Raw genomic sequence first — 26,975 nt, 5'->3', positions numbered from 1 at the left:
TAGCTAGTAAGCTAAATCCGGTACAAAGCATCTTTTCTCATCTCTGAGACTGTCATTTTGTACATTGTCCCTGACACAAATAAACGTAATAAATAAAATAAATAAAAATAAAAACTACCATCACATCCATCCCTACCTTCACAGCCATTACTACCATCACTAACATCACAGCAATCACTATCAACACTACCATCACTACCATCACTACCATCACTACGGTCAGAACCATCACAGCCATCACTACAGTCACAGCCATCACTACCATCACTACCATCACTACGGTCAGAACCATCACAGCCATCACTACAGTCACAGCCATCACTACCATCACTACCATCACTACGGTCAGAACCATCACAGCCATCACTACAGTCACAGCCATCACTACCATCACTGCCATCACAGCTATCACAGCTATCACTGCCATCACAGCTATCACAGCTATCACTGCCATCACTACCTTCACAGCTATCACAGCTATCACTACCATCACTACCATCACTACCATCACTACGGTCACAACCATCACAGCCATCACTACAGTCAAAGCCATCACTACCAACACAGCCATCACTACCATCACTACCTTCACAGCTATCACTACCATCACTACCATCAAAGCCATCACTACAGTCACAGCCATCACTACCACCACAACCATCACTACCATCACAGCCATCACTACCATCACTACCTTCACAGCTATCACAGCCATCACTACCATCACAGCTATCACAGCCATCACTACCGTTACAGCTATCACAGCCATCACTACCATCACAGCTATCACAGCCATCACTACCGTTACAGCTATCACAGCCATCACTACCATCACTACCGTTACAGCTATCACAGCCATCACTACCATCACTACCATTACAGCTATCACAGCCATCACTACCATCACTACCATTACAGCTATCACAGCCATCACTACCATCACAGCTATCACAGCCATCACTACTATTACCCTTTTGAAGTAACATGTTCATCTCTTTCTTTCATCTCCATACTGGCACTCAATGGTCCCCATTTCAACTCTTCCTCAAATGCGTTATAGCCTAAAAACGCAGTTGCCACATTGTCTCTTCTTTTACTGATTTCGGGGTTGTGATATGATAGTGTTTCCTAATGTAGTTGCTGTCCCGTGGTAAGATAAGTGCACCTCTTGCTCAGAGCTTTAGTGCATCCCTAATTCTCAACAGGCTTTCTTATCAGTGCTAATCTGAACCTCAGAGGGCCAACAGTGACTCAGATAATGTGGAATTCAATTCTCATATATCGATGTCATATCTTTCCACTGCTACCTGCTTCTGAATTCAGGTAACATCTGTCCCAGCCACATGCAAGGTTAAACAGGCTGTTTCAGTCTGAGCAATTTTCTTCCCCTCACTATGGAATTTTAAGGTCTTGCATCAAGGCAATGACACAAAGGGAATCATTATGCCTCACAGTGTCTGCTTCCCAACTTGGATCCCTGCACACACACATACTCTCTGAGAATTTTTTTTTAACTCTTGCAAAGCCCTAGCAGACGTCGGTGAGGTGTTGGAGGGGCGCCCTGATCCTCAGGCCGTTTGTGGCTTGATCAAAATGGCGAGGGCACCAGCATGAATGATCTATTTCCTTTCCCCAGCTAACAAGTTAATTAGCAGCCCTGGCTCCGTCGCGTTGTAACAGAGCCCTCATGGTGCTGACCTCAACTGGAGAGAGACAGGCAGAAAACTATGTGCTAAACAGATGGCAGCCTCCGCTCCAGGCCAGAGGGAGGCGGGGAAATGAAAGGTATTTACACTAGCTGAAGAAAGAAAACATATAAAGGCTTCATCCAAAGTGGAAAATTAACTGTGGCATGTTGTCAAAACTTTAACGTAACTCAGCTTAGGGGGTAGAGACAGCAATGATGCCATTTTGAGGTAATCACTTCATGGAAGATGGGTGTAACTAAACTGATACTTATGTTGAAATTACCTACTTTTTTGGTACTGTGAGAACATTCTGAGAATCCGACTAAAGCATGAACTTAAATTTTGCCTTCATCTATTTTAGCACATTTAACGCAGGGACGTGTGCTGATTTTTACATGTACTGTAGGTGGATCTCTGTTACAGAACTACTGTAACGCTGCACAAGCGACAGGCAGAGGTGCTGCTGCGGGGGGCCAGTTTCCATTGAACTGAGTTTTTCTTTTTATGAGTGTAACTCTCCGAGAATCTCGCCGTCTTGTACTTCGTAGAAGATGGACGGAAACATCTTAAGTTCTGAACAAATTATTGTGATTGCTGCTACCACCCTTGCAAAATAGACAACAGAGGATGAAGACATCGGATGATCATTCAAATTATTCTTCAGAAGAAAAGCACTCCTGTAATATATAATGATTAAGTAGTGTTATAGCACAACTACATCATATAAATGAGCGCAAAAACAACTGGTAACAAGGTTTCGATGACTTTAGATTGGCAAACTACGTCACATTCAGTGCCGGAGAAGTACAAATGCAACAAAAGTATTTCAATTATACATTTGGGTTAAATTAGATTATCAATACTTATTTTTTTTGTTTGTTTTTTGAATATTTTATCTATAGCACTTTTTTATACATACAGGTACAGTAAGTAACTTATAAGTACAAAATCAGTAAGACAAGACAATATATAAATACCACCCACCCTCCCTCTTCCCTCTCCCCATCCATGAGACGAGGAATTCACACAGGGAATGAAAATAATAAAATAAAAGAACTAATATAAAAACAAAAACCAAGACAAGGGGGAAACAACAAGTGGGCTGCTTAAATGTTAAGATTCCACTGCTTTACAGTAGTTCTAACCATACATTTACCAGGACAGAAGGATGTTACTCTGAGCAGCAAGTGTCCATCACATCCTAAGGTGTAACAGAACTGGGTTCCATATCCTGAGGAACTTTTGAGGGTTCCCAGACAAATTGTATCTCAGTTTTTCCATATGTAAAATACTTGTCAGTTCACTGAGCCACGTTTTAAAGCTAGGAACATAGAGACATTTCCACGGATTCAGAATGCACCTTTTGGCGATCATCATACCATTCACTAGGGCGATGCGTGCAAGAGTGTCCAATTTCTCCAATGCGTCAGAACAGCCGGACAAAGCAGTCTCTGGGTCCGGAGATAAGTTCACATTAAAGACAGTTGAGTACCATAGAAAAATATCAGACCAGAAGTTATGGAGGTTCGGGCATGACCAAAGAAGATGTGTTAGTGCCATCGGCGCCTTTACATCTGCTACATAGGGGTGAAGAGTCAGGAAACATTTGATGAAGTTGACCTTAGAGTAGTGTAACCTGTGGACTACCTTGTATTGGATTAATTGAATCCTAGCATTAACTGAACAAGACTTTATACCCTACTATCAATACTTCTGGAAGACAGCCCCATGAAAGCTTCAAAAAGTTTTTGTGACATTTGGCTGCAGCTGAGGAATAGCGTTTTTTTTTCAATCAGGTTTGGCGACGGGCTACAGCAAAAAGTTCAATTTGCTCTTGGACACAACACTCTCCCGTTGACTCGTTTCCATCCCTCTGAAATCAGTAAAATGAACTTACACTAACAAATGATCAGTTAAATTGAAGATCAACTGCACCACCTGACGATGACTCGTTCCTACTGTCTTTGCTAACGTGACGGTGTCAGTCGGGCTGCAGCTCTGCTGTAAGTGGCAGGACTACAGTCTGTGAAAGATGACGACCGGAGGGAGTTTTAACTCTCACAGACGTTAAAACTCCAACAGCCATAGAGAGAGTTTTTCCACCGCGCCTGTCCCTGCTACAAACTGAACAAAAATATTTTTGTAGCACTTATTCTCCTGGTGAATTCTTGCCAGATGATGATTAAAGTTAGAAGTTCTGTCCATCATCTCACCAGAGGTTCTTTCATAGATGCAGCACTTAGAGAGGCTTTTAGCGGACAGTTGTAAGGCACATTTTCTGCTGCTGTCGTTTTAGTGACATTAGTTTTCGTTCTTAATAAACACGACATTAACTGATGTAGGGACGTGCATTTTCCATGCAATTAATATTGAACAGAATATAAATATCATCCTATGCAAAAACATTACTAACCTGCTCTTATTATGGAAGTATGAGAATTGAACCTGCTGGACAACAAACAGAATGGGGCGCATGTGAACTTAACGTCCTTTTAACGGCGACAATTTTTTTAACGCACAATTAACGCGCAGGATAAAAAAAAAACAAAAACGCGCATTATATAATTTCTGGCGGTCGACGGCACCGTAGCTCGAGGAAAAGTATGGTGGACTACTGCGTGAACTTTGAAAAGTGAGGAAAGATGGAGAATGAAAAGGGACTTTTGAACGGCAAGTTCACTTTCAAAAAGATGCAGACGGTTCGCTGGACAAGACTAAAGTTATTTGCATGTTCTGTCGATTTGAAATGAATTACCATCAAAGTACGTCGAGTTTCAAGTACCACTTGCAGCCAAACACACGACTGATGTCAAAATCAGACAACGCTGGATAGGAGTTTAGGAGAAGGGGATATTTTTTGAGCCTTTTATTTTCCTCCATATGAGGTTAGACATAATTACATGGAGAATTTAACTGACCAATGCACTTATTGTACAATGTTTGTGATGCATATGGTTCATTGTTTTACATTGAGCTGCTTAAAGAAAACAAGGGATCTTAAGTTAGTCTTTACAAGTGTAAAGTTGGGACTACATTGTGTTGTATTTATGAAGGAATGTTACATTCAGGTCAAAAGCTTTTTTTGTGGAAAGTTGAATAAACATTGACATAAAGCAGCATATTTGCCCTTTCTCATGTTGTTAACAGTATTAAAAACATTAAAAAATACCTTGATGTAATTTAGAAAAGCAAAAAATTTGTGAATAAATGTGCGATTAATATGCGATTAATCGCGATTTAACTATGGACAACATGCGATTAATCGCGATTAAAAAAAAAAAAAATATATATATATATATATATATACACACATTATATATATATATATATATATATAATGTGTGTATATATGCATATATATATGTATAAAGTTTCTGTTCTTCTCCACGTTAAAATGTCTAATCAGAAATAAACATACTCAATACCTGATACAAAAAACTGTTTGGTTGGAGTTCACATCATGACAACTATACTGGTGTTTAAAAAAAAAAAAAAAAAAAAAAAAAAATATATATATATATATATATATATATATATATATATATATATATATATATATATATAGCTCATCATCTGAAATGATTTAACACCCCAGATTGTGACGGGTTCAGCGTCAGGGTGGAGATGAGACTGATTTGCAGTCAGCTCTGGAGCTGCTGCTTCATTGTAGAACAACATCATCCTTTGGTTGTCTGAAATAAAAAGCTTCAGAAGCAACAAAAAGATAATAGAAATGAAAAAAGTGGAACCCCCCCGCCCCCTGCACACTTTGAGTCCCTTCTCAGAGGCGAGAGATGTTTCTAAATGATGGAAACTGTGGCTTGGCGTGACGGCTGGACTATCATTCTCTCATGTATTCAGACTGAAGCAGCTTTATCCAGACCGGAGTGTTTGATTGGACGGTGATATCAGTGAATCTGGCTGACTCACTGCAGCAGGGGGGGTTTTACTGCCACCACATGTCTTTACGCAGCTATTATGTTTACCCGTCATTAATCATTTTCTCAAATCTCAAAGTGCCTAATTAGAGCAACAAGCTTAGTGAGGACTTGACACACCCTAACAGACCCCAGGGACAAGAACAGGGACTGCCCTCTTTCCTAATAATTACACACACACTGAAGCTTGTACAGCTATCCTTATGGGGACAGTGCATTGACTTCCATCTTTTTTGAGAACTTTAACCCAAATCCTCCCCTGATCTTAACCTTCATGGTAACCACTCAGAATCAGCTTTATCTGACAAGTACGTAGACACATATAAAAATGTTCTGCCTTCATTTGTTATCTTTAATAATGATAATTAGGGCTGGGCGATGTATCCAGTATACTCGATGTATCTCGGCTTCTACTCTGTGCGATGTACAAAATGATATCGTGAATATTCGAGTATACATTGTCACACATTTGCTTTTAGATTACAGGCTTTTCTCACTCTCTCGTCTCGTCTCTCCTTCTCTGAGACATAAAACAAGCGCGCCCAGTTACATACGTCAGTCACATGCTGTCGTGCATCGTCATACGCCCAGCAGAAAGGTAGCGGCTGCAGGTGCTAATGCTAACTTTCCCAAACTCGGCCTGTTTGCGCCGTGAGTTCATCCGCACGACGGACTCTTTTCAGAGCAAACTTGGACGGTTTAGTAAAGACGGGAGGGATGTTTTCTCCTCTCACGCCGCGCTGATGCAACTCCAACTATCCGCTCAGCGCGACACGCGTCAGCGCCGCCGAGCCTTTTAGAGCTGAGAAACGTCACCTAGTGTTGCTTAAATGTGGCCTCATGAAATCAATCACTATGATCCAAACAAAGTCAAACAAAACTATATGACGTCATATTTCTAAAAGTAGGTGAAAGTGATGCAAAGTAAAGGAGGAGAGGATGAAACATTGCAGTCCCTACACCTACATTAGTCTGAATATAAAGGTCTAAAGGCCCTCCTGCTGGTAAAACCCGCTCATCCTGGTAAAACCGGGTAAAACCGGGTAAAACCAGCTCATCCAGGTATAACCAGGTAAAACCAGGACCAGAACATGTTCTTAGCAGATGTTCTTCAGACGGGAGTCAGAGATGCAACGTGCAACTTTCTGTTTTGAAATGACACTTTTATGTTTGTGCCACTCACTGCTTAGTAACTGTTTAATAAATACAGTTTTGGTAAATTTGACTTAGTTGTGATTTCCCCCTTTTTGCATGAAAGTTTAAAATGAGCATATATTAATGCAGTATGAACAAGAATGTTTGAATGTAGACATATAGAATCATCATACTGGTGTGATGGTTTTTAGTGTTAATTCAAGGCTAAGGCAAATATATGGAGATATATTTCGTGTATTGTGACAAGGCCTAAAAATATGGAGATATTAATAAAAGGCCATATCGCCCAGCCCTAATGATAATCTTTATTTATCTGTATATATCTCAAGAAACACACAGAAATGAGTCCTCTGCTTTTAACCCATAACTTGTGGGACGCCATTTTCCGGCACCTGGGGAGCAGTTAGAGGGTTAAGGGCCTTGCTCAGGGGCCCATAGTGGTTCACCTGGGGACTTGAACCTGGTCCACCAGACCGTTAACCACAAGCGCCCACTCCTCTCCCCTCTAGTCAACACCATGTAATAGGTAATATTGTAGATGAGCAGATACCCTGTGTTTATCACCTGAATGTAGTGTCTCGCCGACCTGCCTGTCCTTTTTACATTCATTTACACAAGGTCCTCAAAACTTGGCCTGTTTCTTTTAATATGTTCCTCATAATCAGTACTCGAGTTGCAAAAAAAAAATCACGGGAGATAATGGATTTGATCATATGGGGACAGATAATTTGTGCTGATTACAAATAATATAATATATTACAAATAATAGCAGTGACCAAAACAGCTGCAGAAATACTGCAGGAATGACATAGCAGCAGTTAAATGCAGCCTTCTGTAAGCTTTAAATATCCACTGGGCTTACATCAAATACATCAAAACACAACAATAAAAAACACTTTTCTGAACTTATCAATATGACTCTGTCCTTCACAGGATAAGTAACATGGATCACTGCAAAAACTCACAATCTTAACAAGAATATTTGTCTTATTTCTAGTTAAAATGTCCCATTTTAGTAAAAAAATCTCATTACACTTAAAACAAGACTCATCACTGGAAAAAACAACAATTTTCACCTGTTTCAAGTAGATTTTCACTTGAAATAAGTAGAAAAATCTGCCAGTGGAACAAGATTTTTTTGTTTGTAATAAGAAGATAAATCTTGTCCAACTGGCAGATTTTCCTACTTATTTCAAGTGAAAATTTACTTGAAACAGGTGAAAATTGTCAAATAAGTTATTTTTCTGGTGTTATTTTTCTGGTGATGACTCTAAATGTTGAAATAGCAGTAAAACCACATTCATTGATGAAATGACATAAGGGATGGAAAGGAGGGATGGCAGTTTTACAGGGGGGATGATTTGGACCGTTTTTATTTCAGGGGGGTTGATTTAGACTGTTTTTATTTCAGGGGGGATGCCATCCCCCCTCATCCCCCCTCAACTCCAGTACTGCTCATAAGTATTCACAGCTGTAAGCATCCACATGGTTGCACTAAACATGAACAGCAGCCAAAACCAGCTCATCCCGGTATCCCTCCATCCTGTCTGACAGGACTCCACCCTGCCGATGGAGGGATGACCCGTCATTATGGAACGTGGATAACGCCTTGCATTCACATTGCGCATGTTTAATATGCCTTCTCCGTACAGGGAAAGTAATGGGGTCTAATATATGAATATGAATTATTCAACAAAGTCAAAAAGCGGGAAACAGTTCAAAGACATTAATGCAAAAATATACACATACGCAGTAATGGTTCAAAGTACTTTCACATGCAAGCCACCCCCACAGTCACACTGTTTCACAGATGTGATCCATGCATTTGCATCCAACCGATGGCGTATGTCCGTAACAAATGGGAACGCTACGTTGTAACCAATGGCGCTTTTCCACTAGAACCTACTCACCAACTCCACTCTCCTCAGTTTGGTTCTTTTCCACTAGGGGTCTAACGTGTTGAGTAGATACTTTTCTGTAACTATTCTGCCGAGGTTCTAAGCTGCTGAGTCGGCTGTATCTGACATCATCACACTACAGGCCACCGATTGGTCGGGGGGTTGGAGTCAGACGTCTGAGTCAAGAGGAGGAAATCAGAGAAAGAGACTCTGACGGATTCTGGTTCATTTTATTCAACCAGCAATGGCAGCAAAAGTCTGTTTCATGATCCAACTCTGAGGGTCAGATGTTCATAAACCTGGTGCTGAGGAGAGAATTAAAAAGATCTAGACGGAGATAAGGAACGACCAGATCTACCAGGAACTCTGTCTCTTCATAGCTGCTCACGGCTCCAGCTGACTTTTCAGCAGCACAAAATTAAAAAGTGTTGCCACTTGAAGCTTCTCTCACTCTCATTTTTTAACTTGATATCAAACACAATCCACAGACCCAGCAGCACATCTATCATCTCCTCCAGGTTCTACATCTTTAAAGTTGTTGTCTTCTTCGTTTAGATACACAATCAAATACGTCAAAGCAGCTTCACTCCAACCTCCTACTTCTGCTGCAGGTGCTGAATTGTAATAGAAAAGAAACCAGGCCAAGTTGAGTAGGGCCGAGTAGGTACGAGTAGGTAAAAAAGTGCCAAAAGATGTGTAAACCGAAACATGTCCTCATGAGATGGTAAAACAAGAACACACACACACACACACACACACACACACACACACACACACACACACACACACACACACACACACACACACACACACACACACACACACACACACACACACACACACACACACACACACACACACACACACACGGCTTGGAAGGGTGCAGTGTGTGTTTATGTGTTCTTATGTTTCATCTCTTGTTGGAACCAGTCTGTGAACTTTGAAGGGGAGATGATTTCTGAAGCCTCACTATGTGGGTTTCATGTGAAGATTCTCTGTTTACGTGAGATTGTTGCTGAGATCACAGCGTTTACATCTGGCCCTGAATGCAGTCAGAGGCCGGCGCAGATGTGTGAGCGCTATCTGACATCCACTTCCTTTGTCGGGTTGAAGCTGATGCATGCATGCATGCGTGTGCATGCGCGTGCACGCACGTGCATGCGTGTGCACGCGCGTGCATGCGTGTGCTGGAGCGCAGGATGTAAACCTGCTCTGTGTAAACCTGTTCCGTGTTGGCTGACGGAGCTTTGTAGTTGAGGAGTGGACGTCTCTGCTCGGGGAGAACGGAGCCTTGTGTAATTACAGCCTTTCTGCCGGTGTCCCGTAAACACAAAGAGATGCACATAAGCTCTAAATGTTATAATTGCCTTCAGTAAACAGATATTTGATAGTGAGAATTATTTCATTCTAAGCTCTTTATGGTTCACACCAAGAACCAGTTTGAGGGTCTACGGCCACATGCGTTTAATCATCTTGAACATTCAGACTGTTGTAAGATGAATTAAAGCTGCTTTAAGGCGCTGATGTCTCAATATATTCTTTCTTCTTACAGAAATTATTTTCATAGGAATTCATTCTATGGTCGAGATTTCAGTTACATTTATGTGCAACTTGATAGTATCCGCTCTTTTTTGTGTGAAAACATAATAAACATGATCTGATCAAAGATGGATGAACAACAACATATAACTGTCTTCACTGTGGCATCATTTATTGAACAATAATGAAGAAAAAAAGAAACAATATTTTGCACCACTTTACTGCTTAGTAGTTAAGAGGGTGTGATGGAAAAAGTGTTTCGAGACCTTCTTCACTTCTTTTCCGTCTTCATCTTCTCTTCAAACAGACTCACAGGCTAAAGGCTGAATTATGGTTCAATTCAATTCAATTCAATTCAATTCAATTCAATTCAATTCAATTTTATTTGTATAGCGTCTAAAATTGTCTCTAGACGCTTTCCAGAGATCCAGAACATAAACCCCCGAGCAATTATTACATAAACAATGGCAGGTAAAAACTCCTCTGCGTTAAATCAACACAGAGCCTACTCCGTAGGGTAGGTGGCTACGCGGGAGTCTCTCCGTGGCCTGAATTGCATCTCCCAAAAAATGTTACTACGCGTGGAGGTGACGCAGACCCAGCGCAGACCGAGAGGGCTGTGATTGGTTTACTTGGTAGCAACACATTTCCATTAGTGCTCTGGGGGGGTACTGCACCGCGGTGAAATGGAGTGACGGAGAAGTCCGAAGGTTCACGACGGCGTCACGGCAACAGCGTTGGCTCTGCGTTGGTGTAACGCAGAACCTTAAATCAGGCTTTACAGGCTGACAGGCTGCCTTTACTGTCTTACAGGCAGTACTGGAGTTGAGGGGGGATGAGGGGGATGGCATCCCCCCTGAAATAAAAACGGTCCAAATCATCCCCCCTGTAAAACTGCCATCCCCCCTTTCCATCCCTTATGTCATTTCATCAATGAATGTGGTTTTACTGCTATTTCAACATTTAGAGTCATCACCAGAAAAATAACACCAGAAAAATAACTTATTTGATCATTTTCACCTGTTTTAAGTAAATTCAAGGCAGATTTTTCTACTTATTTTAAGTGAAAATCTATTTGAAACAGGTGAAAATTGTTGTTTTTTCCAGTGATGAGTCTTGTTTTAAGTGTAATGAGATTTTTTTACTAAAATGAGACATTTTAACTAGAAATAAGACAAATATTCTTGTTAAGATTTAGAGTTTTTGCAGTGATCCATGTTACTTATCCTGTGAAGGACAGAGTCATATTGATAAGTTTTTTTTTATTGTTGTGTTTTGATGTATTTGATGTAAGCCCAGTGGATATTTAAAGCTTACAGAAGGCTGCATTTAACTGCTGCTATGTCATTCCTGCAGTATTTCTGCAGGTGTTTTGGTCACTGCTATTATTTGTAATATATTATATTATTTGTAATCAGCACAAATTATCTGTCCCCATATGATAAAATCCACCATCCCCCCTGATTGTTTTTTACAACTCGAGTACTGTCTTACAGGTGATCATGTAACGCCGTCAGTCAGTACTAATTTCCTCCACTTTGCCTTCATCATGGCTGTTGGTGCTGATGTCATTAAAATTAATATCCGTGTGTTCTGTGTGGACGTCAGCATAGACTCTGTGGCATTTACGTTACTCTGGGATGTTGTTTATTGAGCTGTCAGCGCTGATGCAGCATCAACGCTGACACGTCTGAGCATCTTCTTGATTTGAGTCATGAAAAGATGTTTGGGGTGACAGTCCTCCCCACTCCTCCAGCAGCTGATGGTATCTGAAGCTTTCAATATTCATCCCATCTGAGTTGGGAAATTGCTTCGGCGGATCTGAATGCAATCGTCCTCTTTTCCTTCTGCAGTAAACGTGCCTGAGTCGGCGGGTCGGCTCAGACGGCCCTCGTCCGCCTGTTAGCAGCACAGAGCGGCCAGACAAACAGTCTTCCCCTGGCCGCCTGACAGCAGATATTTACTGGATAAATGCCGTTCGGCAGAAAGAAATCAGCCCTCGTTTAGCCCCCACCAGACCTTGTCTTGTATCAGCGTCTGCCATCAGCTCGCTGAGGCCTGGCTTCCAGGACTTATTTGGTGAGTCCCCCGTCCTCACCTCTGACGATGAAAGGATTGTTGAAAGATTTCATCTCAATACACACTCACAGCCCCAAGGTTTTCCCCCTCCGAGGCCAAACTGAGTGTGTTTGTGTAGATCAGAACTGAAGCTGATCACAACTTTGTGAAACACGTGCAGCCCCTGGTTGGATGACTGTCGTTGGCAGGGGAGATGAACTGCTTCCACACCGGCGGGGTAAAAGGATGAAGAGGCTCTTCAGGTTCCCACTGCTCCGCGGATTCGCCACTAGGCCTGTGTTGAAAAAAATCGACTTTCCGATTCCATATCGATTCTCATATTAATTCCTAAAAATCAATTCGTATGTCTAAAGATCGATTTTTTTTTTCATCATTACATTACAACTTTTGGTATTTTTTTGTTTATGCCCAAAAAAGGAATCTTTTGTTGGACGCAAGAAAATGGTGCCATGTTTTTGCCTTTAAATATGTTTTTCAGTTATAATTGCATAAATTGTCTATATTTCATTACTTTATATACTGTCTTGGGGTTACATTTGCATAAAATGCGAAAAACCAAATACTCAAAAATTAAAAACCAAAATAGTACGAAAATGTAAAAAAAACAGAATGTGCGAAAAAATAAAACTGATTTCATACGTCTCCGTTTCCTCCCTGGATCTGTTTGGTAATTCTGCCCCTCAGATGTTTCTGAAAGCAGTTCTATCAGCATTCTGGGAGCTGATTGGTCCTTACAGCATCATTAGCTGTAATACTTGCTGTTGAATCTCAATATAATACTAGTATTAATATGTTGCATAACTACACAGTCATATAATTCATGCAACAGCTGAAAAAACTGTTTTAATAACACTAACCCAAATCAATATCGGAATCGAATCAAATCGGATCGAATCAAATCTTGATAATCGATTCTGAATCTTAAAGGGGACCTATTATGGATCTAATACCTCTTTTAAACAGGCCTTGAATGTCTTAAAAACAAGCTTTTGATTGTTTTTGCTAAATAAATGAGAAATTCAGCCTCTGATCCATGTCTTTATCTTCCCATTCTCTAACCTCATTATCTATGCAGGATTCTGAGTGGGCGGGGCTATGATAATGAGGCTCTGTGTTGATTGGCTGCCTGAATGACACGATACACCGCTATGAAAAAAATGGATGGAAAATGGAAGCTCCGGCCGGCAGAGTTAGTTGTGGGCGTGGTTCCAAACATCGGAGGCCATTTTATGTACAGTAAATTGCATTTTCGTTACATAACGAAAGTGTGCACAATCTTATTGGCTCGTAGATCCACATCACACTGGATGATCATCCGGGCGGCTGTACAGACTCTGCAGAATTTGGTTGCTTTCCTCCTTCTCTGAGTTGGCAGGCTGAGGGGAGACCACTTATATGTTAAAGACAGAAAATACCTGTTTTTCATAATAGGTCCCCTTTAAGAATCTGTATTGAATCGATTCTTGACATTTGAATCGATCCCCAGCTCTATTCGCCACCATCGTTAGCTATCCAAGTGCTCACAATCCTTACGACTAGACCAAACGTTGTTTTGTCCTTAGCCAGAACAATCTGTGACTCCTGTGACGTGGAGGGAGGAGTGATCCATACAGAGTGCAGATAATCCGTCGTGGGTACGGCCCTGGATGACATGATGGAGCATCGCAGAGTCTCAGGAAGAGCTTCACCAGAGCCTCTCGCAGGACACTGTTCACCGTGTGTGGGCTACAGCCGGGCAGGTTTGCCCCCGGCGCACAAATTTCTCCAAATTCTCCGTTTGACGATTTCATCTCAAATACTGCTTAAATACGTGCTTCAGGTCACATGACAGGGGCCATGACTGGGTGTGCTGCACAACTGTTTCAATGAGAAGCCACGTACCTTTTCCTCCTTTGGTCTTCAACAAACCACACAATTGTACATCTGTCTAAAAAACGCGCAGAAATGATCTCAAATCTTAATCTTGTCTCCAAGAAAAAGCTTTTGCGGTTGCAAAAGAAACGCACAATGATTTGATTTGATTTGATTTGATTGATTCACACACACAGATGTGAATTGGTCTCCTAGAGAAGCTATCAAATGCTTATGGTAGGAGCCAATGAACATAAATATATTATGATAACAACGAACCAAGTGGACCCCAGATCTCTACTTCCCGATGCTGCAGGACCCTTCACATCCAGCTCATCCAGTTCTTGCCGTCTGCGAGGAGATACGTAGCATCTGTAGGAGATACGGAGCATCTGTAGGAGATACAGAGCATCTGTAGGAGATACAGAGCATCTGTAGGAGATACAGAGCATCTGTAGGAGATACGGAGCATCTGTAGGAGATACGGAGCATCTGTAGGAGATATAGAGCATCTGTAGGAGATACGGAGCATCTGTAGGAGATACAGAGCATCTGTAGGAGATACAGAGCATCTGTAGGAGGTACAGAGCATCTGTAGGAGATACAGAGCATCTGTAGGAGATACGGAGCATCTGTAGGAGATACGGAGCATCTGTAGGAGATACGGAGCATCTGTAGGAGATACGGAGCATCTGTAGGAGATACGTAGCATCTGTAGGAGATACGGAGCATCTGTAGGAGATACAGAGCATCTGTAGGAGATACGTAGCATCTGTAGGAGATACGGAGCATCTGTAGGAGATACAGAGCATCTGTAGGAGATACAGAGCATCTGTAGGAGATACGTAGCATCTGTAGGAGATACGGAGCATCTGTAGGAGATACGGAGCATCTGTAGGAGATACAGAGCATCTGTAGGAGATACAGAGCATCTGTAGGAGATACGTAGCATCTGTAGGAGATACGGAGCATCTGTAGGAGATACAGAGCATCTGTAGGAGGTACAGAGCATCTGTAGGAGATACAGAGCATCTGTAGGAGATACGGAGCATCTGTAGGAGATACGGAGCATCTGTAGGAGATACGGAGCATCTGTAGGAGATACGGAGCATCTGTAGGAGATACGTAGCATCTGTAGGAGATACGGAGCATCTGTAGGAGATACAGAGCATCTGTAGGAGATACGTAGCATCTGTAGGAGATACGGAGCATCTGTAGGAGATACAGAGCATCTGTAGGAGATACAGAGCATCTGTAGGAGATACGTAGCATCTGTAGGAGATACGGAGCATCTGTAGGAGATACGGAGCATCTGTAGGAGATACAGAGCATCTGTAGGAGATACAGAGCATCTGTAGGAGATACGTAGCATCTGTAGGAGATACGGAGCATCTGTAGGAGATATAGAGCATCTGTAGGAGATACAGAGCATCTGTAGGAGATACGGAGCATCTGTAGGAGATACAGAGCATCTGTAGGAGATACAGAGCATCTGTAGGAGATACAGAGCATCTGTAGGAGATACAGAGCATCTGTAGGAGATACGGAGCATCTGTAGGAGATACAGAGCATCTGTAGGAGATATAGAGCATCTGTAGGAGATATAGAGCATCTGTAGGAAATACAGAGCATCTGTAGGAGATACAGAGCATCTGTAGGAGATACAGAGCATCTGTAGGAGATACGGAGCATCTGTAGGAGATATGGAGCATCTGTAGGAGATACGGAGCATCTGTAGGAGATACAGAGCATCTGTAGGAGATACGGAGCATCTGTAGGAGATACGGAGCATCTGTAGGAGATACGGAGCATCTGTAGGAGATATGGAGCATCTGTAGGAGATACGGAGCATCTGTAGGAGATACAGAGCATCTGTAGGAGATACGGAGCATCTGTAGGAGATACGGAGCATCTGTAGGAGATATGGAGCATCTGTAGGAGATACAGAGCATCTGTAGGAGATATAGAGCATCTGTAGGAGATACAGAGCATCTGTAGGAGATATAGAGCATCTGTAGGAGATATGGAGCATCTGTAGGAGATACAGAGCATCTGTAGGAGATACGGAGCAGTGAAAACCTCAGAAACAGCTTCCACCCAGAAATCAGTATGGCCCTAAAATCAGTGTAAACCGCTTGATGTTGTCAGTATTATATCGTCCCTCAAGGTGACGAGCATAACAGGGGTTATAACAAGTCAACCAATATAACAGGGGTAGTATCTGCATATATTATGTATTTTTATATATATTTAAACACACTGTATAGTACGTTAGGTTGTTATTTCAGCAGCACCTCTGGATTTGGTTGTACCGTCTGAAAGTGAACGTGACAGTGAAGATTTTGCCCAGCATTACGACGTCTTTGCGGGCTGTTTCTCTGCTTCATTGCAACTGTTTCAGATAAAACCCGGGAGGCCTAACATACCCGTGAGAGGGAATTCAAACACCTGAACAGTATCTCTCATGTGAGGAGTGTTTTCAGGTTGAACAGTGGCCTCATCTCTGGGCATAACAGCGAGACGTCCTGCTTCTTTGACCTCCACGTGTCTGAACTTGTGTCGGTTCTGGTTGGTGGGACTAGTACGTGAGGAGAAGGGATGGGTGCTTCTCATTGGTGGATGTGTCCTTCACACAAGACCGCGAGCAACTGTGTTTTAAGCCTCCTTCAGACATTTAACCAGATGTATAACAGAAGTGCAGCCTTTGTCATTTACTAACTGTACCATTTTCAGATTGTGATACTGATTTGAGTTCAGTTTAAATAATTCTTGTTCTTCTGAACAGGCTTTGCACCAGTGATGAAGATATAGCAGGACATGAACCAGTGATCTAGCGGGACATGATCCAGTGATCTAGCATGACGTGATCCAGTGATCTAGCATGACGTGATCCAGTGATCTAGCATGACCTGAACCAGTGATCTATCGAGACGTGAACCAGTGATCTAGCGGGATGTGATCCAGTGATCTAGCAGGACATGATCCAGTGATCTAGTGGGACATGATCCAGTGATCTAGTGGGACATGATCCAGTGATCTAGCGGGACATGATCCAGTGATCTAGCATGACCTGAACCAGTGATCTATCGAGACGTGAACCAGTGATCTAGCGGGATGTGAACCAGTGATCTAGCGGGACGTGATCCAGTGATCTAGCGGGATGTGATCCAGTGATCTAGCGGGATGTGAACCAGTGATCTAGCGGGACGTGATCCAGTGATCTAGCGGGACGTGATCCAGTGATCTAGTGGGACATGATCCAGTGATCTAGTGGGACATGATCCAGTGATCTAGGGGGACATGATCCAGTGATCTAGTGGGACATGATCCAGTGATCTAGCGGGACATGATCCAGTGATCTAGCGGGACATGATCCAGTGATCTAGCGGGACGTGATCCAGTGATCTAGCGGAATGTGATCCAGTGATCTAGCACAATGTGATCCAGTGATCTAGCGGGACGTGATCCAGTAATCTAGTGGGACATGATCCAGTGATCTAGCGGGACGTGATCCAGTGATCTAGCGGGATGTGATCCAGTGATCTAGCGGGGTGTGATCCAGTGATCTCGCAGGACGTGATCCAGTGATCTCGCAGGACGTGATCCAGTGATCTAGCGGGACATGAACCAGTGATCTAGTGGGACATGATCCAGTGATCTAGTGGGACATGATCCAGTGATCTAGCGGGACATGAACCAGTGATCTAGCTGGATGTGATCCAGTGATCTAGCGGGACATGAACCAGTGATCTAGCAGGGCCTCATCCAGTGATCTAGCAGGACGTGAATCAGTGATCTAGCAGGACGTCATCCAGTGATCTAGTGGAACGTGATCCAGGGATTTAGCAGGACGTGATCCAGGGATCTAGTGCAACGTGATCCAGTGATCTAGCGGGACGTGATCCAGTGATCTAGCAGGACGTGATCCAGTGATCTAGCGGGACGTGATCCAGTGATCTAGCGGGACGTGATCCAGTGATCTAGCGGGACGTGATCCAGTGATCTAGCGGGACGTGATCCAGTGATCTAGCGGGACGTGATCCAGTGATCTAGCGGGACGTGATCCAGTGATCTAGCGGGACGTGATCCAGTGATCTAGCGGGACGTGATCCAGTGATCTAGCAGGACGTGATCCAGTGATCTAGCAGGACGTGATCCAGTGATCTAGCGGGACGTGATCCAGTGATCTAGCGGGACGTGATCCAGTGATCTAGCGGGACGTGATCCAGTGATCTAGCGGGACGTGATCCAGTGATCTAGCGGGACGTGATCCAGTGATCTAGCAGGACGTGAACCAGTGATCTAGCATGACGTGATCCAGTGATCTAGCAGGACGTGATCCAGTGATCTAGCAGGACGTGATCCAGTGATTTAGCAGGACGTGATCCAGTGATCTAGCAGGACGTGATCCAGTGATCTAGCATGACGTGATCCAGTGATCTAGCAGGACGTGATCCAGTGATCTAGCATGACGTGATCCAGTGATCTAGCAGGACGTGATCCAGTGATCTAGCATGACGTGATCCAGTGATCTAGCAGGACGTGATCCAGTGATCTAACAGGACGTGATCCAGTGATTTAGCAGGACGTGATCCAGTGATCTAGCATGACGTGATCCAGTGATCTAGCATGACGTGATCCAGTGATCTAGCAGGACGTGATCCAGTGATTTAGCAGGACGTGATCCAGTGATCTAGCAGGACGCGATCCAGTGATCTAGCATGACGTGATCCAGTGATCTAGCAGGACGTGATCCAGTGATCTAGCATGATGTGATCCAGTGATCTAGCAGGACGTGATCCAGTGATCTAGCAGGACGTGATCCAGTGATCTAACATGACGTGATCTTGCGGGACATGAACTAGTGATCTAGTGTAACGTGATCCAGGGATTTAACAGGACGTGATCCAGGGATCTAGCTGAACATGATCTAGTGCAGAGGTGGAAAAAGTACAAAAATATTGTACTTAAGTAAAAGTACAAATTTTCTGCTTGAAAATTACTTAAGTAAAAGTATAAAAGTACCTCAAATTAAATATAATAAAGTACCAAAAGTACATGGTATAAAATGTACTTAAGTACAAAAGTAAAAAGTACAAAGTACAAAATTATTTTCAAAAGGATTGCAAAGAAATGAAGAATCCAAGAATTTGCTTACAACTCTAAATAATGGTGATATTATTCTGACCCCTTTAGCGTTTGTTTCCATTACCCCATTTTAATTTCGTCGGCTTGAGCGTCGGCTGCCGCTCAAGGCTGATTTATGGTTCCGCGTTACACCAACGCAGATCTTACGGCGTAGGGTACGCGTCGATTTAACGCGGACCGATAATTCAGGCTTCAGTCTTCATCGGTCCTCGACATGATGGCGGTTCCTTCGGCCTTTCCGGCCCGCCTCTGCAGCGCAACTCCCCTGGGAGATGCTTCTCCTTCTCGGGGAGGCCGAGTCTCCCCGTCCGCCCCAGGTGTCTCGTCACGGAGCCGCCACCGGGCAATCACGGGCAATTCACTCACTCACATTAGGGTGTGCGTCGCCGCGTACCCTACGCCGTAGCTCTGCGCCGGTGTAACGCGGAACCATAAATCAGCCCCCGCTGTGCTGTTCTCACGGCAATAGCCTACATTTTCATTTAATGTAAGACTTTAATTTGTAGCGAGTAACGACGTGTCCAATTTTAAATATAGCGGATTAAAAGTACGATTTTTTCCTTGAAAATGTAAGGAAGTAAAAGTAAAAGTACAGAAAAATGAAAGTATCAATAGAAGTACAAATTCTCAAAAATCTTACTTAAGTACAATAACGAAGTACTTGTACTTCGTTACTTTACACCACTGATCTGATCGGGACATGAACCAGTGATCTAGCAGGACGTGATCCAGGGATTTAGCGGGACATAATCTAGCGGGACGTGATCCAGGGATTTAACAGGACGTGATCCAGGGATCTAGCTGAACGTGATCTAGTGTAACGTGATCCAGTGATCTAGCAGGACGTGATCCAAGGATCTAACAGGAAGTGATACAGGGATCTAGCTGAACGTGATCTAGCGGGATGTGATCCACTGATTAAGCAGGACGTGATCCAGAGATCTAGCGGGACGTGATCCAGTGATGTAGCGGGACGTGATCCAGGGATTTAACAGGACGTGATCCAGGGATCTAGCTGAACGTGATCTAGTGGGACGTGATCCAGTGATCTAGCGGGACGGGATCCAGGGATCTAGCGGGACGTGATCCAGGGATCTAGCGGGACGTGATCCAGTGATCTAGCGGGACGTGAACCAGTGATCTAGCGGGACGTGATCGATTGATATAGCATGACGTGATCTAGCGGGATGTGATCCACTGATTAAGCAGGACGTGATCCAGAGATCTAGCGGGACGTGATCCAGTGATGTAGCGGGACGTGATCCAGGGATTTAACAGGACGTGATCCAGGGATCTAGCTGAACGTGATCTAGTGGGACGTGATCCAGTGATCTAGCGGGACGTGATCCAGGGATCTAGCGGGACGTGATCCAGGGATCTAGCGGGATGTGATCCAGGGATCTAGCGGGACGTGAACCAGTGATCTAGCGGGACGTGATCGATTGATATAGCATGACGTGATCTAGCGGGACGTGATCCAGTGATCTAGCGGGACGTGATCCAGTGATCTAGCAGGACGTGATCCAGGGATTTAGCGGGACATAATCTAGCGGGACGTGATCCAGTGATATGGCGGGATGTGATCCAGTGATCTAGCGGGATATGATCCAGTGATATAGCGGGATGTGATCCAGGGATGTAGCAGGATGCCTCTCTGTGCTGCTCAGAGACATTTTGGTCCTTTGACTTGTCATTGATAAACTTAACAGAATCACTTAATTTTCCACAGGTTTAACCTTAAATGTGTAAATGTAGACTCTGTCGTCTAAAGGTTATGAAGCTTTGCCTTAACTTGTAGTTTTGGCTTTGGTGACCCATGATGACTTACTTTTCTTCTTGTCTTTCTTTCCTTTGGCGTCGCAGCCAACTGCATCCCCCAGTGCCAGAACGGAGGAATGTGCCTGAGGCCTCAGCTCTGCATCTGCAAACCCGGGTCTCAAGGGCAGACATGTGAGCAGACGGCAGGTCCCACGTACCCCCATCCGGCGCTGCCCGGGAACGGCCACGGGAACGGCCATGGGAACGGCCACGGGAACGGCCATACCAACGGCAATGGCAATGGCCACGGCAACGGCCACGGCAATGGCCACGGCAATGGTAACGGCCACGGCAACGGCCATGGCAACGGCCATACCAATGGCCAAGGACACACCAACAGCGTGGTACCGCAGCGGCCCATACCTCAGCAGGCGCTGCCTAACAGTCACGTATCTGGCCCCCTTCCGGCCACCAACATGGGCCAGATGAAGCTAACCGTCAAGGCGGCCCCCCAGTTTGTGCGACCGCATTTCATCCAACAGCACATCCAGCAGCAGTGAGTACCAGCCGCTGCCCACGGCTTCATTTCTCACCCACTTGTGTTTAGAGGCATCAGTTCTAAAATAAAAAACAGGGGGTCCCTTTTCTCTTCAGCTGCACTGTAATTGCGCTTTTCCACTAGTACCTACTCAGCCCGACTCGACTCCACTCATTTGGTTCTTTTCCACTAGGGGTCTAATGTGCCGAGTTGATACTTTTTTTGTATCTACTCTACCGAGGTTCTAAGCGGCTGAGTCAGGCTGCATCTGACGTCATCGAATTACACGCCACTGATTGGTCGGGGGGTTGGGCCAATCGCAAAATCGAGTACGTCACAGCAACTTTGCTCCAACCTCCTACTTCTGATCTGGGTATCGAAAAGAAATGAGGGCGAGTCGAGTCTGGCTGAGTAGGTACTAGAGCTGAACGATTAATTGCATTTGCGATAATATCGCGATGTGATAAAACGAGATTTTCTAACCGCAAAGGATGCGATTTGATCACGTGATCTGGTCATGTGATCTGGTCACGTTGCCAGCAGGGAAAAAAAGTCAACAGTGCCGCGTGTCCGTGTGTAACCTACTGTATCTACCATGGCCTCAGTGTTACGGCTCGGCCAGGCGGGGCTTTATAAATATATGGGTTTCATAAATGTATTAAATATATGAGTGCGGAGTCGGCGTGGCGAGGAACTGCGCGCAGCGATGAGCCGGGCGCGCGCCGGCGGACAGTGGAGTCGCACTGTGAGGTCTGATTTATGGTTCCGCGTTAAATCGACGCAGAGCCTACGCCGTAGGGTGCGCCGTAACCTACGGCGTAGGTTACGCGGCGACGCGCGCCATACGTACCGCGTACTCTGCGTTGGTGTAACGCGGAACCATAAATCAGCTTTAAACCACACCTGCAGCTCGTCAGCTCATCAGGAGGTTAAACAGCGGGGCTGCCAGTTGTTCATTGCTGGTTCGTTTTGTTAACTCTGAGCTTTGTTGGTTTGTTTGTTAGTTTGCTGGTGTTTTTTTTTGCTTTTTTTACTTGTGAAGAAGTTTCCTGTGAGGAAGGTTTTTTTGTTCCCTGTGGGAGTTTTTCTGTGTTTTTCTATTAAACTACGCCTCGTGTTGGCTAAAGTTTAACCCGGTTTGGTGTCGTGTGATTGGGTTCAGAGAGAACGACCCATAACACTCGTGCGTACAGACGTGTGTAGACGTGGTAAAGAGGTAAAGACACAGATTTGTTTTCTTTATTGTTGTAATCTGTGCTTTAAATAAATCGCAATCAGATTATTTTCAAAAATCGTTCAGCCCTAGTAGGTACTAGTGTAAAAGCGCCATAAAAGAAAGTGAGAACCCCAGATCTGAAGCCGACAAGCATCTTCCTTTGGGACAGTAAACTGTGTAAATCAGCATTCCTGGGAAGTCTGAACTCTTCCAGGGAGGTGATTAGCCACAGGTGTGGTGTTGAGCCTGCACTCAACAGGGTTTTCAAAGAAAACACATGTGGCCACCAGAACCTGGTGGGGCTGAAACCCCGACAAATACTGCAGGTACGACAAATACTTGGTACTTGAATAGTTTGTTAGTCAAACGCTCGTACAGTTTGCTGGTACACTATTGTGAATGCATATGCCATGTTATGTGTGCTATATTGCTTTCTTTTTTTTGTGATTATTATTATTGTTGTTTGTATGATTTATGCTGATTACATCTGGCAGGGGGACTACCGATGTAAACCAGCCTATGGCTGCAATCTGGGTGCATCTACATTTTTTTTTCTTTAAAAAAAATGCTGATTGATGTACATTGTCCCTTACCAAATAAAAATAAATTGAAATTGAATTGACGGTTTAACCTCGTACATGAACGCTGTGAGGCGTTAAAGTCGGGCCAGCGGGATGTACACCTCTGGGCATCACCGCCTCTTCCTGTAACATCAGCCCATGTATGTCTGGGAATAGAGGAGCACAGGTGATGAGTTCTGGGACGTTTGGTGCATGAGTGGAGATCAAGATCTGCCCGGCAGGCCGGACAGTTCAGCGCCTGGACTCTTCTACGGTGGGTCCACGACTGTGTGGGGGGTGGTAGTCTGGTGGCTACAGAGGTGGGCTTGGGTCTGCTGGACCCGGGTTCAAGCTCCAGAATGGCACACAAGATGAACCACCTTGGGCCCCTGAGCAAGGCCTTAACCCTAATTGTTTGTCTCAGATGTAAGTTGCTTTGGATAAAAGCGTCTGCTATATCAGTGGTCTCCAACCCCCAACCCCCGGTACCGGGCCGTGGGTCATTTGGTACCGGGCCGCACAGAAAGAAAAAATAATTTCTGTAGCCCCGACTGATGATGGATGACTCTCAAACTGATGGTTCACAATGTTTTTATTCCTTGGATGTAAATACACTGCAAACACACCGTAAGAGCTATAAAGGAATAAAATAAAATAGAGTTAGTCTTTCTACATTCATATAAGTTTCATTTAACTTCAATACAGACCGACGCAGCTGCTCGCTCGGTAATAACTGATTTATGGTTCCGCGTTACACCTACGCAGAGCCTATGGCGTACGGTGCGCGGCGATGCCGTAGGCTACGCTGTAGATTTAACGTGGAACCATAAATCAGGCCTACCGTTAACCACAATACATGAAAGTAACCATGGCAACCAAACTCAATATGTACATAAATACGGCATAACATTTGCAAAGAAAACAAATCCTTATCAGCAGGTGCTTTTTGTGTCAGTTAGGCTCCACTTTAGCATTCCTGACGAAAGTGTGTCTTTCAGACACACTTTCTACTGCCGTTAAACTTTTACCGTTAAAGTCCGAAGTGCCGGATGTTTACAAGGTCTCTGCGAGACGCCTTCAAAATAAAAGCACTAAATATCAGTCTTCTTAATATATAATAAATAAAATAAAAGCCTGGCTTTAAATAACGTTAATGAGACATAAAAACATAAAAACACATTTATAGAAATACTCATATTAAAGGTAATTTACAATTTCCATAATTTTATTTTATTTTTTCGAAAATTATGTTTTATTATTATTATTCATTATTATTATTATTACTATAGAGAAAATACCACAGTTTTTAATGCCGATCTTGTCATTTTATTTAGTTTTTATCAGCTAGACCTTTAGATTGGGCCGTGAAAATATTGTCAGACATTAAACCGGTCCTGGTGCAGAAAAGGTTGGAGACCACTGTTCCGAAGGACAGTAGTAGTAGTAGTGTCTGCATGGGAGCAGATAGAAACCTTTCAGCATGAAGTTTCCAGATGTGTACGCTGTCCTCTTCCTAGACACGAGCGCACTGCCGTATCATCCAAGTGCTGATACCTGGATGGCCCCTCTCCTCTGTAGTCATGGCGACACATCCCTGGTTTCCGGGAAGAATTCCAAACGGTGATTCATCTGCCAGGAGGACCCTTTTTTTTTTTACTTTGCTACTTTGCAGTCCCTTTCAAATGGGCCTCGGTCCAAAGGAGTCGGCATCGTTTCCGGTCACATTTGCAGATGTCTTCTTTGCATGATAACCTGCATATGTGGACGACACGACCGGCTGCGTTTGACGGACTGTTTTTCATGCAGGGAGGACCAGAAGATTGCAAACATCTGATACTGATTTTCAGCCTCGTCCACCGCCCGCAGAAATTTCTCCAGATTGTCTGAATCTTTTATACCGTGGACGAAGAAATATTCAAAGTTGTCATAACTTAAAATTTGGGAGAGTTATACCGCGATTATTTCTGGTAAACCTCTAGCCATCATTACTTCTGTGATACTCTGCTTCCCTATGAGGATCTCTTTACACCCAATTATGTCACTAATCTGCTGATAATTAACCTCATTAGAGAGGAAAGTACTGTGGGCAATACCAAGCACCCCCTTGATGCTTTCAGAGCATTAAACAGGGATATCTGCTTGTGAAGGCCCCGCCAGCACACCTATCATCAGAGACATCATCGGTAGAGGAAAAGCTCTCCGTTCTCAGTGGAAAACGCTCCCTCAGACTCGGTGCAGCGCTTCCTGCCGACACTCAGACACGATGAGCGTTACTGGAGCGTGTCTGTGAGGACGTGCTGTAGCGCGTCAGGAGCACTTTTGTATGCTTTCCACAGGCACCAGTAATTGCTACCAGACCTGTGTCCTCCAATGCTGGAGGAGGGGTTTATCCCTCACAGAAAACTGCTCTGCCATTGGTTCCAGCCAAACGAAGAGTGTTTTCAATGAGATAGAAATAATGATAACAGGATAGTCATTTCCAGGTAAAGATCTCGTCCTCAGGTCAGTGAATCTTCAGCTCCCGGGCAAAATCTTTTGCCACAAAGTCTTGTTTTTTAACGTAGAACTTCATGGGGCCAGACTTTTTAATATCTTTCTTCTGGCCAAAGATCTGGACCTGCAGAGTATGTGTTTCACATGTAGAGTCATTCCTCTGTCCTCTGGTAAACATTCACAAACCACATCATTTACTGCATACTTCTGAAACCTTTGCAGATAAAAGACTGCAGCTGTTTTCTGGAGCCTATAGCAAACACACCAGTGCATGCCTGGTGAACACTCCAGAGATACAACGCAGAAGCACAAACGAACCGATGAGTAGCAGCTGGAAGCTTGCAGACATCACTGGAGCCGGGACACCTCTGTCCATGAGGGAGCTGAAGCTGAAGCTGAAGCTGGGGGGTGCGGCAGGACAGTGACCCCAAACATGGAAGGATATCCACCACAGGATGCCTTCAGTATAATAAAGGCCCAGTCCCAATCCCCCCTAGTCCTACTTTTCAGTCCTACCCCTAAATTTTGCGCGTTCCCGTGAGGGTAGTGGTGTCCCAGTTCCTCTTTTCATGTAGGGCTAGTGGAGAAAATGAGGGCTAGTGTGTATCAATCTAGCCCTTCACAGTGAGGGATTTCAGATACTGACTCACCGACCGAGGGCTAGAGAAAATTTCCCAGAATGCTTTACGTCATCATTTGCAGACTGAATCAAACAAAAAAACATGGCGGACATTTCTATTTTTTAGTGAATAAAATCAATATTTTGAGTTAGTTTCTGCATAAAAATGCGTTTTGATTACATTTCTAGCGAGAAATATATATCTTACTTTCATAATATTCACTCAGTGAATGTACATAATCACTCGCTTGCCCGTTGTTGCGAAGTCTTTACAGACCTCGCCAGAATAAAGGCTGATTTATGGTTCCGTGTTACACCAACGCAGAGCCTATGGTGTAGGGTAAAATATTAAAACTTAATAAAGTGGCATATTAACAGCGCTACAGCTGAAATTAAAACAGCTTCAGCTCTGGGCTTCCTGATATGGTGTGATGTATGTGCAAACGTAACTTTCTGGACGTTCTGTAAGTGGTCCAGTTAAAGTCCAGACTTGAC

At 43.9% G+C, this 26,975-nt stretch overlaps 1 protein-coding gene across 6 annotated transcripts in view; it reads left to right on the top strand.

Annotated features, from left to right (window-relative positions):
• ltbp1 (latent transforming growth factor beta binding protein 1) overlaps positions 1 to 26,975 on the top strand; it is a 226,200-nt gene that overhangs the window by 22,955 nt on the left and 176,270 nt on the right. For all 6 annotated transcript variants that reach the window (XM_061745319.1, XM_061745317.1, XM_061745314.1 and 3 more), the window contains exon 3: positions 21,160 to 21,610. In XM_061745319.1, coding sequence (XP_061601303.1) covers positions 21,160 to 21,610 — 451 coding nt within the window. The remainder of the gene's footprint in view (positions 1 to 21,159; positions 21,611 to 26,975) is intronic.

This window comes from Cololabis saira, chromosome 17, assembly GCF_033807715.1.
Source record: "Cololabis saira isolate AMF1-May2022 chromosome 17, fColSai1.1, whole genome shotgun sequence".
In the NCBI taxonomy this organism is placed as follows: Eukaryota; Metazoa; Chordata; class Actinopteri; order Beloniformes; family Belonidae; genus Cololabis; species Cololabis saira.
Note: the sequence above shows the minus strand (reverse complement) of the source record. Positions and strands in the feature narration are given on the sequence as shown.